At 41.2% G+C, this 16,551-nt stretch overlaps 1 protein-coding gene across 1 annotated transcript in view; it reads left to right on the top strand.

Moving 5' to 3' along the window:
- Positions 1-16,551, top strand: part of LOC137379849 (electrogenic aspartate/glutamate antiporter SLC25A13, mitochondrial) — a 262,864-nt gene that overhangs the window by 17,960 nt on the left and 228,353 nt on the right. The window contains exons 2-3 of the mRNA XM_068051244.1: positions 3,683-3,798; positions 8,115-8,254. Coding sequence (XP_067907345.1) covers positions 3,683-3,798; positions 8,115-8,254 — 256 coding nt within the window. The remainder of the gene's footprint in view (positions 1-3,682; positions 3,799-8,114; positions 8,255-16,551) is intronic.

Below are 16,551 nucleotides of genomic sequence, written 5' to 3'. Positions count from 1 at the left end.
ATATTAGCTTTTTGGTCCAGATTATAGTTAATTAAGTGAATCTACATTCCCCAACTGCCGTGGTGGGATTTGAACTCAAGTCTCTGGATCATTAGTTCAAGCCTCTGGATTACTAGTCCACAGTCCAGTAACACATCCAATTTGCTACTGTACCTACAACAGTGATAAAATAGAGGGGCAAGAGAAAAGAGAGGAAGCAGCTAGAGTCGACTGATGCATCTGTCTGAAGCTTTGGAGGTATTTACATGGTAATGATGGTTTAGGCATGAAGAGCCGCTTGTAAGGAGAAAAACATTTTCATTCCATACAAACCCCAAAAACACACTGAAGGCAGCCCAGAGTTCTCCGCACTCCCAAAGGCATCCCAGAAATACTTGTTAACTACAGGTTAAGAAATAATGAATACTGTGAAGGTTACTCTATAGCATGACCCTTCTGGAAAATTCCCAATTTTACATATTGTGCTGCATATTGGTCTGATAGAAAAGCACGTTAATCTGATCTTTCACATTAACTGCCTGTAATAAGCCAAGTTTAATACTTTCACTGTATAGCTTTGGATAGGGGAACAAGAGAACTTATAATGTTGTGCCATGTGATCTCTCATCTTAGAGTCATAATGCCACAGAAGGAGGCCATGCGGTCCATTGAGTCCGTGCCGGCTCTCTGTTGAGCTGGCCAGTGAGTCCCATTTCCCTGCTCTATCCCCACAGCCCTACAGGTTTATTTCCTTCAAGGGCCCATCAGTTTCCCTTTGGAATCATTGATCATCTACACTTCCACCACCCTTGTAGGCAGAGAGTTCTCACGAATAGTCGCTTGCTAACTCTGTAAGCTAACTGTGGCATGTGTAAATTGCAGAAAGGCTTCAAGGTGGGTACACAATGTGTTATGGTCACTGTTGCTCTGAATTTGTCCTGTTTTAATTTACCGGCTCCTGAAATTGAGGAAGATGTGCACAGTCTAATAAAACATAAACAGCTTGTCCTTGGTAAAAGGTGGCTGATTGTTTGTCACCAGTCATGCTTTGCCTCTAGTGGTACAGAGAGAATCTACCTTAAGAGGTGGATAATCATGATCCTGGAGGCACTACCTTCATGTAGTTTATATTGAGGAAAAGAGAGGGTGCTTTCTCTAGTGCTAGCAAATAAATAAATGCAGCAACAGTTGACTTTCAACAAAGTTTACCTAACCAATGTGCAATTTTTTATGCTCCCTTACAGCTGTCTTCTGGGGCCCTGATGAGTGGCCAGGCCTTTGTCATTACCACTTCTAGCTAGTGACAAGAAGGGTGCAGGAGCAGCTGGACATGGCTTGTTCCCTTCTTTCTCTACCTTTTTTCAGTCGACAAACACATGCTCTTGGCTGAGCATAAATTGCTGTGTGAGGGGAATAGCAGATTGGATTCTGTATCTGACTACCATGCTTTAGAGCAGCAGTCTTTAGATTTTGTTACGATTAAATGGCATGCTATCTTAATTTTAAGTGACACTGTGTAATCTTAATATCTTCAATGGATTAATGATAAATTCAGTATATAAATTCTGTGCCATTGTATAGATCCCTTGCTTAAATGCTCTGTTCTAGTGAAACCTAAAATCATTGCCGATGTGCTTGAGGTTTTTCTTCGGCTTATTCATATCAGATATAGTAAGTAGGCTGATGGTATCCTGCAGTATAGCCTGAGGTTCCTGCCTTAATTAGATTAGAGAGTAACATTGCTCTCTGACCACGCCTGGCCCCCCACCCTCATCAGATTTGCGCAGATGAAAAGGTTTGGGCTGAACTAAGTCATAGTTTATAAATGCAATAGAAATGGATTATTACAGAAGCTTTTTAGGACGAAATGGAACTAATTTCCAGATCAACTGACTGCTTGCTTTTATACAGTTCTTCTGGGGAAGAATTATTTCGATCCGTTCCGACACTATGTTTTGATTTATTTATGTAGCTCTGCGTAATTTAGCCTTGTGATTATTCTGGAGGAAAACAATCTCCTATTCATTCTTTTGCACATTCAGGGGTGAAATTGGTCTACATGAGCAGCACGAAATGGGCTCATAGCAAATTGGCAGCCAATTTTTAACCATGCCCAAACTTCTTTCCTATGAAGTTCACAGAATGATAGTTCAAACTGTTTTTGTAAATTCAGTTCTTAGTCTCACTGTCGCTTTTACTTGATTTGAAATTAGAAACCTTGACTATTTTCCAAGTCAGTGGAAAATAATAAATGGTATGGTGAAAAGTCTGCTGCTGATGTGCACCAAGACTGTTTTGCATTGCTGGCATAAACCAATTTCACCCCCATAGTATTTTGTTGTGGTTTAAAAGTGTTTGCTTTTTTGTATTTTTTTCAAGTTAATACACATTTTCTTTCCTTCATGTTATGATGGATTTCAGACTTTTCTGTGAGTGGAAACCTCTGCAAAATTTGTATCACTCCCAAGGACCCCATGTCCTAACATCTGAAAGGTTGCTGTAATTGAGGGAAATGCTTTTTCGTAATGATAGAAACAAAAATAATGTTATTAGGTCAACAAATATAGAATTGTAGGAATCTTTCAGGGACCCCAGTTTAAAAACCTTTGGCAGATGGTCGCCAGTTTCCCTTTGTCTAATGCCCTGGATGCGGCCGCTTAGGGAGAGGAAAAGGATTTGGAGATCTGAAATGCCTGGTGTCTACCCCTTTTGCATACGATGCACATTTCCTGGATGTCCCCAGCCTGGATAGGGAATTCCCATCTGAAACAAGCGGATGCATTTAATTTTGATGCACATGACATGGATGTGAAGTCGTAATGCCCCTCATGTCATTTTCTGGGTCTCCACCCAATAGATGGCACAAAAGGATAGTGCCCAAGGAAATTGAGCATTCGAGATTGTGAGGCTGCCTCTTTAGGCAAGTTTTGTCTTCAGTTAACTTTCTACGATTCAACAAGATTCTGTTGTAGCCTTTGACATCAGTCAACTGGCCCAAGAAGTGCTGGAATTTGCACTTCTATAGGTCCTCGGTGTCCGCAGCAGCCCACCATTTCCATCAACGATCTGATGCGTGTGCTAATTCCCAGACAAAAGTGTACTTATATGAGCATACCCTAGAAAAATAGCTGAATTCTGCTGAAGTCTTCCTGACTTATGCTGGACTGAGGGGAACAAGTAGAGGAGATTTGGGACCCTGATGTGGCAATACATTTTGATCTTTTCATTAGCTATGGTACTATGTTATGTTTTGACTTCAAGATATGTCTAGAAGGTGCTGGTGTAAATATTGGGATCTGCCTGCTAGGAACCTTTTCTACTGACTCTGCTAGAATATCCAGAGTCAGGTGAACATTCCTTGATTTAAATACTGGCAAACACCTGCTCCACAGCAGGCACATTTCAATCATTCACTAATGCTATACATGTCTACTTCATAACAGCTGATTTCTGCGTAAATTAAAATTAAATTAATTTTTATTGACTTTTTAAAGCCAAATAGGATTTACTGTAACACTTAATTGACTGCAGTCCGAGGCTTGGAATCGTTGGTCAGTAATACATTCCTCTTGTGGGCTTGTTTTGCTGTCTCCGGTTTGAAGCACTACAGACAGTGATGCAATATTCTGTTTAAGGATTTGGCCCCATTTCCACTTTGATGCATGTCTTTTACTTGTTAACATAGTTTACTTTGTATTTACAGGCTGATCTCCTTTCAAGATTTCCTCGCATTTGAATCTGTTTTGCGTGCACCAGATGCCTTATACATTGTTGCTTTCCAGCTATTTGACAAGAATGGCAGAGAAGAAGTCAGCTTCGGTGTGTACTACTAGAAAAATGTTGGATAAACAGTGGAGCTAAAAAGCAAGACTAAAAAATGTTGAAAGTCAAGCAAGAATTTAGACAGTTTGCCAATCACTGCTCAAGAGTGAAAGATAGGTTTACATTTTCAATGTATCCTTTCATCAGAACCAAAGGATTGCATCTGAAATACTAACCTATTACTTTCTTCATGCTAACTAACCACTTTGGATTTCCTTCATTCTCTTGTTTCCAATTTATAATCAATGATATTGCTATTTTTCATTTAAAAATCAATTTTATTCCCATTTTCTAAATGCATGTAGGGAATCATAACTATAGTATCTACAGTATTAGATGTGTTCTTCATGCCCAAAAGTCTGCTTCATAAGAAAGAAACTACTATAACAAAGTACCTACTTATACCATTGACATCCTCTGATTAACTTCTGCTGTCGAGATGGGATGTGAGGCAGATGTCAAGTGAAGTCACACTACTCTGCAGTTAGCTTTTTCAGGAAATTGTTATTCACTAAAACTATTAATGAACTGTCTTGCAGATCTGTGACTACAACTACCTTTTACAATGACAGTTTTTCTGAGAGGGTTTATTGCCCAAACAGAAGACAAAATATATTCCACTATTGATCTAGTTACAAAGTTTACTTATTAGAAACAAAAAAGTGAATTCCTACACAGGAATGTTATTCACCCTTTCTTGGTCAAACTTCCTGTTTTTCTCCAGCCGTAATTGTATAATTCATTGTTCTTCCTACTGCCTGTAGACCATCAAAACCAAAGTGTCATTATGTTACTCTGAAAGGTTGGATTGCAGTTAATTTAGAATACTGAAGTAATTACATCATCAGTAATCAGTTCATCTATTTGCTGGCACAAGTATGTTTAAAATACCATTACTAAGACCACCTTCAGACTTATAATTACGTTTTGGCAGATATAAATGGAATAGGCACGATTTAGTTAAGTGAAGTATAGGCAATATTAGTGAAGAAAAATATAACAATTGATGCCTAAGTTAATGGTACATGATACTGGTATAAATCTTGAAACACTAATCAGGGATTTATGGAGTGGCTGCAAATTCTTGCTACATTATACTGATTATATCACATTTCTGTGAGCACCTACATGTGTCCAATTAGTTGCATAATATATAAAACTACTTTTAATCAAATAAAAATATGAATTAAAACCTAACCCTTTCAATATCATCTCAAGATAGGATGTCACAAAATATTTATCCCTATTGCTGAAGATCTAAATTGTCCTTTCTCAGGAGCTAAGTTTTAGACTCAAACTAATTGGCAGAAGTCTGGATATTGTTTATAAGCAAAAGCTAGATACATTCCTGGCTTCATCTGTGACTAGTTAAGTTTGGGTGTGCAGTGGGCTTATTTTGCTAATATTTTCTCTGCATGTTAGCTTTATTTGTAATTTTATTTGTGTAAATTAATTAATGTGCTAATATTTTTTAGCTCTTATCTGTACCTGTGTAAATGTGTACCTGTATATCTTGGTCTGTTCAGTTCTGTTATGGGACAGGCTTATTGCCAAAATGTTACTGTACTCAATAGGTTAATGTGAAGTGGTGATCTGAAAGTGGGTTTGACTAGATCTTGTACCTGTCGGACAAAAGATGCTGGAACTTGGTGTTAAGTGTTGACAACTACATAAAAACTGATGGTGTTCCTGGTATTACATGTAATGCCCCGTTAATGCTGCAGCATTTCTGTTTGCAGAAAGATCTGAAGCCTCTACCTTTCTCCATTGTGTGAAAAATCATTCTACGTTTGTTTCTCAGTTTTTGGTGATCTTAAATTGAGAAAAAAATATTGACGTGAAATTGCACTGCAAGAAATATATCAGACATTGAAATAAACTTTCTGCAAAAAAAGACAGAATTTGGACGCGTTTTTATATTAAAGTCACACCATCCTAAATATTTCTCTCTCAATAGTAAATTCATAGGTCTAGTAGTTTTGCCAGGACCACTAGGCTCCAGACCTCATTACAGACTTCGTCCAAATCTGGACAAAAGAGCTGAATTCCATAGGTAAGGCGAGAATGACTGCCCTTGACATCAAAGCAGCACTTGAACGAGTGTGGCATCAAGGAGCCCTATTATCATTGAAGTCAATGGGATTAAGGGGGAAAACTGTCCACTGGCTAGAGTGATACCTAGCATAAAGGAAGATGGTTGTGGTTGTTGGAGGCTAATCATCTCAGCCCCAGGATTTCCTCAGGACAAATATCCTAGGCCTAACCATCTTCAATTGCTTCACCAATGACCATCCCTCCATCATAAGGTCAGAAGTGGGGATGTTTGCTGATGATTGCACAGTGTTCAGTTCCATTCATAACTTCTCAGATGAGAAACAGTTTGTGCCTGCATGCAGCAAGACCTGGACAACATTTTGTCTTGGACTGATGAGTGGCAAGTAATATTCACACCACATAAGTGCCAGGCAATGACCATCTCCAACAAGAAAGAATCTAATCATCTCCCTTTGATGTTCAATGGCATTACCATCACTGAATCCACCCCCCCCCCCCCCCCCCCTGCCCAACTATCAACATCCTGAAGGTTACCATTGACCAGAAACATAACTGGACTAGCCGCATAAATATTGTGGCTACAAGTGAAGGTCAGAAACTGGGAATTCTGCAGTGAGTAACTCACCCCCTGACTCTCCAAAGCCTGACCACCATCTACAAGACACAAATCAGGAGTGTGATGGAATACTCTCCACTTGCCTGGATGAATGCAGCTCCAACAACACTCAAGAAGCTCAACACCATCCAGGACAAAACAACCCACTTGAAAAGCACCCCATTCTCCACAGTGGCAGCAGTGCATACCATCTACAAGATGCCCAGCAGCAACTCGCCAAGGCTCCTTTGACGGCACCTTCGAAACCCATGACCTCTACCACCTAGAAAAACAAGGGCAGCAAGTGCATGGGAACACCACCACCTGCACCTTCCGATTTGGAACTATATTGCAGTTCCTTCGCTATTGCGGGGCCAAAATCCTGGAACTCTCTCCCGAACAGCACTATGACTGCAGCGGTTCAAGAAGGCGGCTCACCACTACCTTCTCAAGGGCAATTGGGGATGGGCAATGAATGATGGTCTTGCCAACAATGCCCATATTCCATGAGTAAATAAAAAAAAAAGTTTGCACTGAGGTAAACTCCCTGTGCCAGAACAGACAGCCAAGGCTTCATTAATATCAAACAGGTGAGCTGTAGGCACCTGCTTGGTGGCTCAGGCAGCTTGCTAGCTAAAACCACTGGCCACAATTAGGTCAAGCTGGTGGGGGGGTTGGTGGTGGTGGAATCGAATGGATCAGAGAGGGGTGATGAATTGGGCAACTGGGGCAGGAATTCGATTGGGATTGGAATCAGGATGAGGGCAGTGAATGGGACATCAGGATGGGGGTCGATCAGAGGGTGGGGGGGTTCAATCAAGATGGGACAATCAGGACATCGGGATGGAGGACAATTGGGAGGGGGCCTCGATCAAGGGGTGGAGAAGGTGCGCAGCGATTGGCAGCAGTTTGTGGTTTCAATGTACATTCAGTGCAGTATTGGAAACTTAGGTGCCTGTTTAGCACCTGAAAAACTGGTGTGGCGCCATTGAATTTCCAGGCTCATTTTTGTTTCAATTTTGAACCTGAGAACAGCTTTGTGATTATGCGTAAATAGAAGTTGTATGTATTCAGTGAAATTTAAGTAAAACAAAGAAAAATGTTCAGCTAATGCTGTTAGTTATGTAAATTCTCCAGTTTCAGATACTTCTGTGGCATGGAAGTAAGACCATAGCATTAGTAAAGCCCTGAAAAAATATTCTCAATATCGTCTTTTCAAAGGATTGAAAAGGAATCTTTTATATGGTTTGTGGAATGCTGCAAGTCAGTCAATAATGTATATTGTACAAATATAGATTCATTTTTATAAGTATAGTTTTACTGAAACATGTACAGTGTCTCCAGCAACTTCCAAATATTTTTGGTGTCACAATGAGAATTGACTGGTATAATTTTTCTGGAGTAAGACTGGAGGGCACTTATTGTTAGAATTTGATAAGTTAGTTACTACAAGCGTTTAACATAAGTCATGATATATGAATATCGCAGAAGAGAGAGTTTAGTCTGACAGGTGTTTGACCTTAAGTTATTTGGAGTCAAATTCAGATTAACACATGCCTTAGGAGGTTAATAGAAAAGTTATTTCTGTTTTCAATTATAGGCAGCATGATTTTTTTTTTCTTAGAATTATACATTGATCCATATATTTCATCATGGTATATAGATCACATCAAGCAAATATTTAGCCAAACTGCTATTCACCAGCGTATCCCTTTCAACTGGAATTCCGAATTTGTGGATTTGCACTTTGGAAAGGATAAGAAAAATCATCTTAAATACAAAGAGTTTTCTCAATTTCTCCTGGTAAGTTGCTGGCATAGTTTCTTTTATATATCTAATGCTTGTATAATTCAAGTAACCGCCTCCATGTAAAAAATATTAGTATTTACGGTGATGTAATTTTAGATTGTATTTTATAACACTGGTTTCTAGTTCAAAATCAAGTTAGAAAAAACTACTCTTTAAATTATTAGATTATTTCAATATTTGTCATATTTTGCTACAAATATTTTGAAGTGTAACTGGTGTTTTCTAGGCTTTTAGAATTGCATTGAAGTCAATGGAAAAGTTGAAGAAAAAAGTGAACTACTTGCATTTTTAAAGCGCTTTTCATAAGATCAGGACATCCCAAAGCGCTTTACAACCGATGCAGTACGTAGTAGCCAATCTGCACACAGTGAGGTCCCACAAATAACAATGACCAGATAATCAGATAATCTGGCTTTGTGATGTTGGTTGAAGGATAAATATAGGCCAGGGCACAGGAAAGCATCACTGTTCTTCTTCAACTTTTTTTTTACCTCCATTCCAGGAGGGCAGATGAGGCCATGGTTTGAAAGTGCAGCACTCTCTCAGTACTGCACTGGATTGTCCATCTGTGTTTTGTGTTCAAGTATTTAGAGTGGTGCCTGAATCCATCACCTTCTGACTCCAAGGTGAGAGTACTATCATCGAGACAAGGCAATCTGGTGCAGTGTAAAATGGGTTGCCAGTTTGCTATAAGGCTGTTTTGCACTACTGACATAAACCAGTTTCACTCTCTCTCTCTATTTCAGGCTATTTCAAAACTGACATTGCCCAATACAGTAAAACACATACAGCTACTAGCACTTTACTAATTGAGAACAAGTATATGTTTTTAATACAGTATGACTTTTGGTAAGTTTTCTGTGCCAACAATCAGCTTGCTTTAGAATCATTTTTATGTAAAAAGTTGTCCTTTTAGCCATTCTGTTATCCATTGTAGACAGAGGCTACAACATTCAGCTCCATACCACTGCTGGTGCTACAGACGCCTGAAACTTCAAAAATGACTGTAAAGGCACTTGTGTGTGCATTCTGTGCATGTGTCGCAAGCAAGTAGAGTGAGTGGATCATGACCAAGTGTCTGCCTAATGCTAATTTGGTGCACAATTTTGGACCTCATGTCCTGTTATTGCCATATTTTAATCACTCCCAGCTGAACATGTGTTTTTGGATTCACAAGGGAGTGATGCTGGACTTTGACAAGGACATCAGAGGAGTTTGAACACCTGTCAGGAGAAACAGTGGTTTCATTAATGGAGGGCTATCATTGCAGTCCTTCTTCAGTTGCAGCATGACTTGGAGATGGAGCAGAGGCAGCAGAGAGGGGAAGCTGTATGCAAGTGGAGGAGGAGGGCTCTAAATAGAAGGCTCTACTCACCAAGGGGTTTCAGAAAACATTTCTCCTAGCTCCACCTCAGCCAGAAGCAGTGTCTGAGGTGGCTACACTTCAAGAAGATGGGGACAGAAACATAGAAAATAGGAGCAGGAGTAGGCCATTCGGCCCTTCGAGCCTGCTCTGCCATTCATTATGATCACGGCTGATCATCCAACTCAGTAACCTGTTCCCGCTTTCCCCCCATATCCTTTGATCCCTTTCGTCCCAAGAGCTATATCTAACTCCTTCTTGAAAACATACAATGTTTTGGCCTCAACTGCTTTCTGTGGTAGCAAATTCCACAGGCTCACCACTCTCTGGGTGAAGTAATTTCTCCTCATCTCAGTCCTGAAAGGGAAACCCCGTATCATTAAACTATGACCCTTGGTTCTGGACTCCCCCACCATCGGGAACATCCTTCCTGCATCTACCCTGTCAAGTCCTGTTAGAATTTTATAGGTTTCTATGAGATCCCCCCTCATTCTTCTGAATTCCAGCGAATATAATCTTAACCGACTCAATCTCTCCTCATAAGTCAGTCCCGCCATCCCAGGAATCAGTTTGGTAAACCTTCGCTGCACTCCATCTATAGCAAGAACATCCTTCCTCAGATAAGGAGACAAAAACTGCACACAATATTCCAGGTGTGGCCTCACCAAGGCCCTGTATAATTTGCAGCAAGACATCCCTCTCCTGTACTTTAATCCTCTTGCTATGAAGGCCAACATACCATTTGCCTTTTTTACTGCCTGTTGCACCTGCATGCTTACCTTCAGCGACTGGTGTACGAGAACACCCAGGCCATGTTGCATATTCCCCTCTCTCAGTTTATAGTTGTTCAGATAATCTGCCTTCCTGTTTTTGCTACCAAAGTGGATAACCTCACATTTATCCACATTATACTGCATCTGCCATGCATTTTCCCACTCACTCAACTTGTCCAAATCACTCTGAAGCCTCTGCATCCTCCTCACAACTCACACTCCCATCCAGTTTTGTGTCCTCTGCAAATTTGGAGATATTACATTTAGTTCCCTCATCTAAATCATAAATATATATTGTGAATAGCTGGGGTCCTAGCACCGATCCGTGGAGTACCCCACTAGTCACAGTCTGGCATTCGGAAAATTGCCCATTTATCCCTACTCTTTGTTTCCTGTCTGCCAACCAATTTTCTATCCATCGCAATACACTACTCCCAATCCCATGTGCTTTAATTTTGCATGCTAATCTCTTATGTGGGACTTTGTCGAAAGCCTTCTGAAAGTCCAAATAAACCACATCCATTGGCTGTCCCTCATCAACTCTACTAGTATCATCCTCGAAGAATTCTAGTAGATTTGTCAAGCATTTCCCTTTCGTAAATCCATGCTGACTCTGTCCGATTCTACCACTGTTCTCCAAGTGCTCTGCTATAAAATCTTTGATAACGGACTCTAGAATTTTCCCACTACTGACATCAGGCTGACTGGTCTATAATTCCCTGTTTTCTCTCTACCTCCCTTTTTAAATAGTGGGGTTACATTAGCTACCCTCCAATCTGTAGGAACTGTTCCAGAGTCTATAGAATCTTGGAAGATGACCACCAATGCATCCACTATTTTAGGGCCACTTCCTTAAGTACTCTGGGATGTAGATTATCAGGCCCTGGGATTTATCGGCCTTCAATCCCATCAATTTCCCCAACACCATTTCTCTACTAATATTGATTTTCTTCAGTTCCTCGCTCTCACTAAACCCTGTGTTCCCCAACGTTTCTGGTATGATATTTATGTCCTCCTTTGTGAAGACAGAACCAAAGTATGCATTTAGTTGGTCAGCCATTTCTTTATTCCCCATAATAAATTCCCCTGTTTCTGATTATAAGGGACCTACATTTGTCTTCACCAATCTTTTTCTCTTCACATACCTATAGAAACTTTTACAGTCAGTTTTTATGTTCCCCGCAAGCTTACTCTTGTACTCTATTTTCCCCTTCTTAATCAATCCCTTGGTCCTCCTTTGCTGAATTCTAAACTGCTCCCAATCCTCAGGTCTGTTGTTTTTTCTGGCGAATTTATATGCCTCTTCCTTGGATCTAATGCTATCTCTAATTTCCCTTGTAAGCCATGGTTTGGCTACCTTTTCCGTTTTACTTTTGCGCCAGACAGGAATAAACAATTGTTGCAGTTCATCCATGCGCTCTTTGAATGTTTGCCATTGCCTATCCACCGTCATCTCTTTGAGTAACGTTTCTCAATCCATCATAAGCCAATCATCAGAACTATGCCACTTCCTGCAGCTGGATCTGCAGCTCCACAGCATGGCAAGGACAGGGCTTCCAGTGGCGATGAAGATCACCATAATCCTCAACCTCTGATGGTCCACACCGGTAGCAATGACACAGGTAGAAAGAGGGATGAAGTTCTGCAGGCAGTGTTTAGGGAGCTAAGAAAGAAACTAGCAAGCAGTACCTCAAAGGTAGTAATCTCCAGATTACTCCCAGTACCATGCGAAAGTGAGTAGGAGGACAGAGAAGGTGAATGTGTGGCTGGAGAGATGGTGCAGGAGGGAGGGCTTTAGGTTCCTGGGACATTGGAATCAGTTCTGGCAGAGATGGGACCTGTACAGGCCTAACGGGTTTCACCTGAACAGAGCCAGGACCATTGTTCTTGAAGGCTGATTTGCTAGTGCTATTGGGGAGGGTTTAAACTAACTTGGCAAGGGTGTGGGAACCAGGAGGTAATATTAGAGAAAAAAACCCAGGTGCACAGTGAATTGGGGGAGACTGATAGCACTAGAGTACGAAATAGTAAGGCATTAGGTGGGCTCAGTGTAAGAGGCAATGTAATAAGGTCTAAGTTAGGTTTACTCTGCATCTATGTGAATGTGTGGAGTTTCATAAATAATGTTGGTGAGCTGCAGGCACAGCTAGCCATGTGGGAATATGATGTGGCGATATCGGGGACCTGACTGAAAAAAGGACAGGACTGGGTACTAAATATTCCTAGATGCAAGGTGTTCAGGAAAGATAGGGAAGGAAAGAAAGGAGTAGATTAAGGAGAGCATTACAGTGCTGGAGAGAGAGGATGTCCTAGAGTAGTAAGGAAATAATATATTTGGAAATAGCTAAGAAACAATAGAGGTACCATTACATTGCTAGGTGTATTCTATTGGTCACCAACTAGTGGGAAAGATATAGAGCAACAAACTTGCAAGGAAATTAAAGAGAAGTCCAAGAATTATAGAGTAGTGATAGTGGGGAACTTGAATGATCCTAATATAGACTGGGATAGTAATAGTGCAACCAGCCGAGAGGGGCAAAAGTCTCGAGTGTTTTCAGGAGTCTTTTCTGCATCAGTATGCTTTCAGTCCAGTGAGGAAGCAGGCATTGCTGATCTGGTTCTGGGGAATGAGGTGGGTCAAGTGAATCAAGTGTCAGTAGGGGAACATTTAGGGGACAGTGAGCATAGCATCGAAAGGCTTAGGTTAGCTATGGAAAAGGACAAGGAGCAATTCAGAGTAAAGATAATTAATTGGGGGAGGGCCAACTTCAATGGAGTGAGAACTGATCTGACCGAAGTAAATGGGAATCAAAGATTGGCAGGCAAAACTGTAACTGAACAATGGGTTGCCTTTAAAGAGAAGATAGCTCGGGTACAGTCGAGGTATGTACCCACGGAAAAGGTCGGGCAAACGGATCTAGAGCTCCCTGGATAACAAAAAGATAGAGTAAGATGAAGCAGAATAAGGGTGCATATGGCAGATTTCAGGTGGATAATACAATTGAGAACCATGCTGAATATAGAAGGTTCAGAAGGGAAATGAAAAAGGAAATAGAAACAAAGAGTGAGTATGAGAAGAGACTTGTGGCTAACATAAATGGGAATTTCAGGTTCTTCTATAGGCGAGTAAAAAGGTGGTAAAAGGAGGAGGGGGCCGATTAGGGACCTAAATCGGGATTTAAGCATGGAGGCAGGAGGCATGGCTGAGGTACTAAATGGTTAAGTTGCATCTCTCTTTACCAGGGAAGAAGATACTGCCCAAGTCCTGGTGAAAGAGGAGGTAGTGGAGACAATGGATGGCTAAAAATTGCTAAAGAGGATATATCGGATTGACTGGCTGTACTTAAAGTTGATAAGTAACAGGACTGGATGAGATGCCTCCAAGGATACTTAGGGAGTAAAGGTGAAAATTTCAAAGGCACTGGCCATAATCTTCCAATTCTTCTTAGATGGTGGTGCCAGAGGACTGAGGAATTGCAAATGTTATACCCTTGTTCAAAAAGGGTTTAAGGACAAGCCCAGCAACTACAGGCCAGTCAGTTTAACCACGATAGTGGGAAAGCTTTTAGAAACGATAATTAAGGACAAAATTAATAGTCACTTGGACAGATGTGGATTAGTTGAGGAAAGCCAGCACGGATTTGTTGACAAATCGTGTTTAACTAACTTGCTTTAGTTTTTTGATGAGATAACAGAGAGGGTAAATGAAGGTAATGCAGTTGATGTGGGCTATATGGACTTCTAGAAGGCATTTGATAAAGTGTCACATAACAGGCTTGTCAGCAAAGTTAGAGCCCATGGAATAAAAGGGACAGCAGCAGCATGGATAGGAAATTGTCTGAGTGGCAGGAAACAGAATAGTTGTGAACGGTTGTTTTCCGGATTGGAGGAAAGTATGGGTTTCCCAAGGGTCGCTGTTAGGATGCCTGCTTTTCTTGATCAATATTAATGACCTGTTCCTGGATGTACAGGGCACAAATTCAAATTTGCAGATAACACAAAGCTTTGATGTATTGTGAACTGTGAGGTGGATTGTGATCAACTTAAAAAAGGACTTGGACAGGCTGGTGGAATGAGCAGACAAGTGGCAGATGAAATTTAATGCAGGAAAAGTGTGAAGTGATTAATTTTGGTAGGAAGAACGAGGAGAGGCAATATAAATTTAAGGTTGCAATTCTAAAGAGGGTGCAGAAGCAGAGGGACCTGTATATGTACACAAATCATTGAAGGCTGCACAGCAGGTTAAGAAAGTGGTTAATAAAGCATATGGGATCTTGGGCTTTATAAATTGGGGCATAGAGTACAAGAACAAGAAAGTTATGTTAAACCTTTATAAAATACTTATTTGGCCTTAACTGGAGTATTGTGCCCAGTTCTGGGCATCACACTTTAGGAAGGATGTGAAGGCATTAGAGAAGATGCAGAAAAGATTCACGAGAATATTTCTAGGGATGAGGAACCTCAGTTATGTTGATAGGTTGGAGAAGCTGGGGCTGTTCTCCTTGGAGAAGAGAAGATTAAGAGGGGATTTGATAGCGGTGTTCAGAATAGATAGGGAGAAACTGTTCCCGTTGGTGGAAGGATACAGAACCAGAGGACACCGATTTAAGGCGTCACGCTTAACACGAATTGCGACGATGAAAAGAATACAACCTCAATCTGAAGAATTATAAAAATTAACTTTTTTTTTGAAGGTACAATGCTACAAAAGCTGGCCGGATGTGTGTGTATTCTTTAGGGCGGCGCAGTGGTTAGCACTGCAGCCTCACAGCTCCAGGGACCCGGGTTCGATTCTGGGTACTGCCTGTGCGGAGTTTGCAAGTTCTCCCTGTGACCACGTGGCTTTTCGCCGGGTGCTCCGGTTTCCTCCCACAGCCAAAGACTTGCAGGTTGATGGGTAAATTGGCCATTGTAAATTGTCCCTAGTGTAGGTCGGTGGTAGGGAATATGGGATTACTGCAGGGTTAGTATAAATGGGTTGTTGTTGGTCAGCACAGACTCGGTGGGCCGAAGGGCCTGTTTCAGTGCTGTATCTCTAAAATAAAAAATAAAAATACATTGCCACACTGTTTAGAACAAAGGATGCCTAACTCGGTTGAGAGGTGTCAATTACACCAATCCTGAAACATTCCTGTACTGAATGGGTTCTTCTGAAACAATGCAGGTATGAAGTGGAAACATCATAATCAGATTATTCTCATCCTGGGCCATTGTGCGATCACCACTGGGGGAGACCAAAATGTCTCCTACCAGAATATGATGTGACAAACCTTTACTTTAAAAAGGCAGCCGCCAGAGAGAGAGAGACCCAGAAAGAAACATCAACAAAAAGCTTGTGCAGCTAAGAGCTGGGGAGAATAGCCAGAAAGGCAGCCCTGTTGTGAAATCTACATTTCCAACTTCCGCAGTAGTAAATTGGAAGTGATCCTCTGTCTTCAAACTGAACTTTCAACCAAGAGAGAAACCTACAAATACCTCAGGCCTGCAACCAACGAGAACTTGACCTCTGAGAGAATTCAACAGGTTTACCGTTAACCCCGAAACCCTACCTCACCTGAAAACCACTTACCCCTTTTCCTCTCTGTCTATATTTTGTGTGTGTGCACGAGTAAATGCATGAGTGGATGCGGTTGCGAAAATTTCAGGATAAGGCACATGCTCGATAAATAATTAATCTTCTGTTTTAGACCCACAAGAAAACCTGTTGCTGTCTGTTCATTGGACAAATAAAACACAAAGGGGTTAAACCCTAAAAACTAAAAACACTTGCGGTCAGGTGGGAGTTGAATAGTGGCAAACACCCACACCCCTCACCGTGTGGCTATAACAGAGGTGATTGGTGAAAGAAGCAACAGCAACATAAGGAAAAACATTTTTAAGCAGCGAGTGGTTAGGATCTGGAATGCACTGCCTGAGTGTGGTGGAGGCAGATTCATTCGAGGCCTTCAAAAGCAAACTGGATAATTATTTGAGGAGAAAAAGTTTGCAGGGCTATGAGGCCAAGGCCAGGAAGTGGGGCTGAGTGAGTTTCTCTTGCAGAGAGCTCGGGCGAACACGATGGGCCAAATGATCTCCTGTGCTGTAACCGTTCTTTTGATTCTGCACCAGCGGATCCTTCCAGGCGACATTTCCAACATTTTAGTTTGTTGTGCATC

This window comes from Heterodontus francisci, chromosome 2 (genome assembly GCF_036365525.1).
Source record: "Heterodontus francisci isolate sHetFra1 chromosome 2, sHetFra1.hap1, whole genome shotgun sequence".
NCBI classification, from domain to species: Eukaryota; Metazoa; Chordata; class Chondrichthyes; order Heterodontiformes; family Heterodontidae; genus Heterodontus; species Heterodontus francisci.
This window is presented reverse-complemented; position numbering and strand designations above follow the sequence as displayed.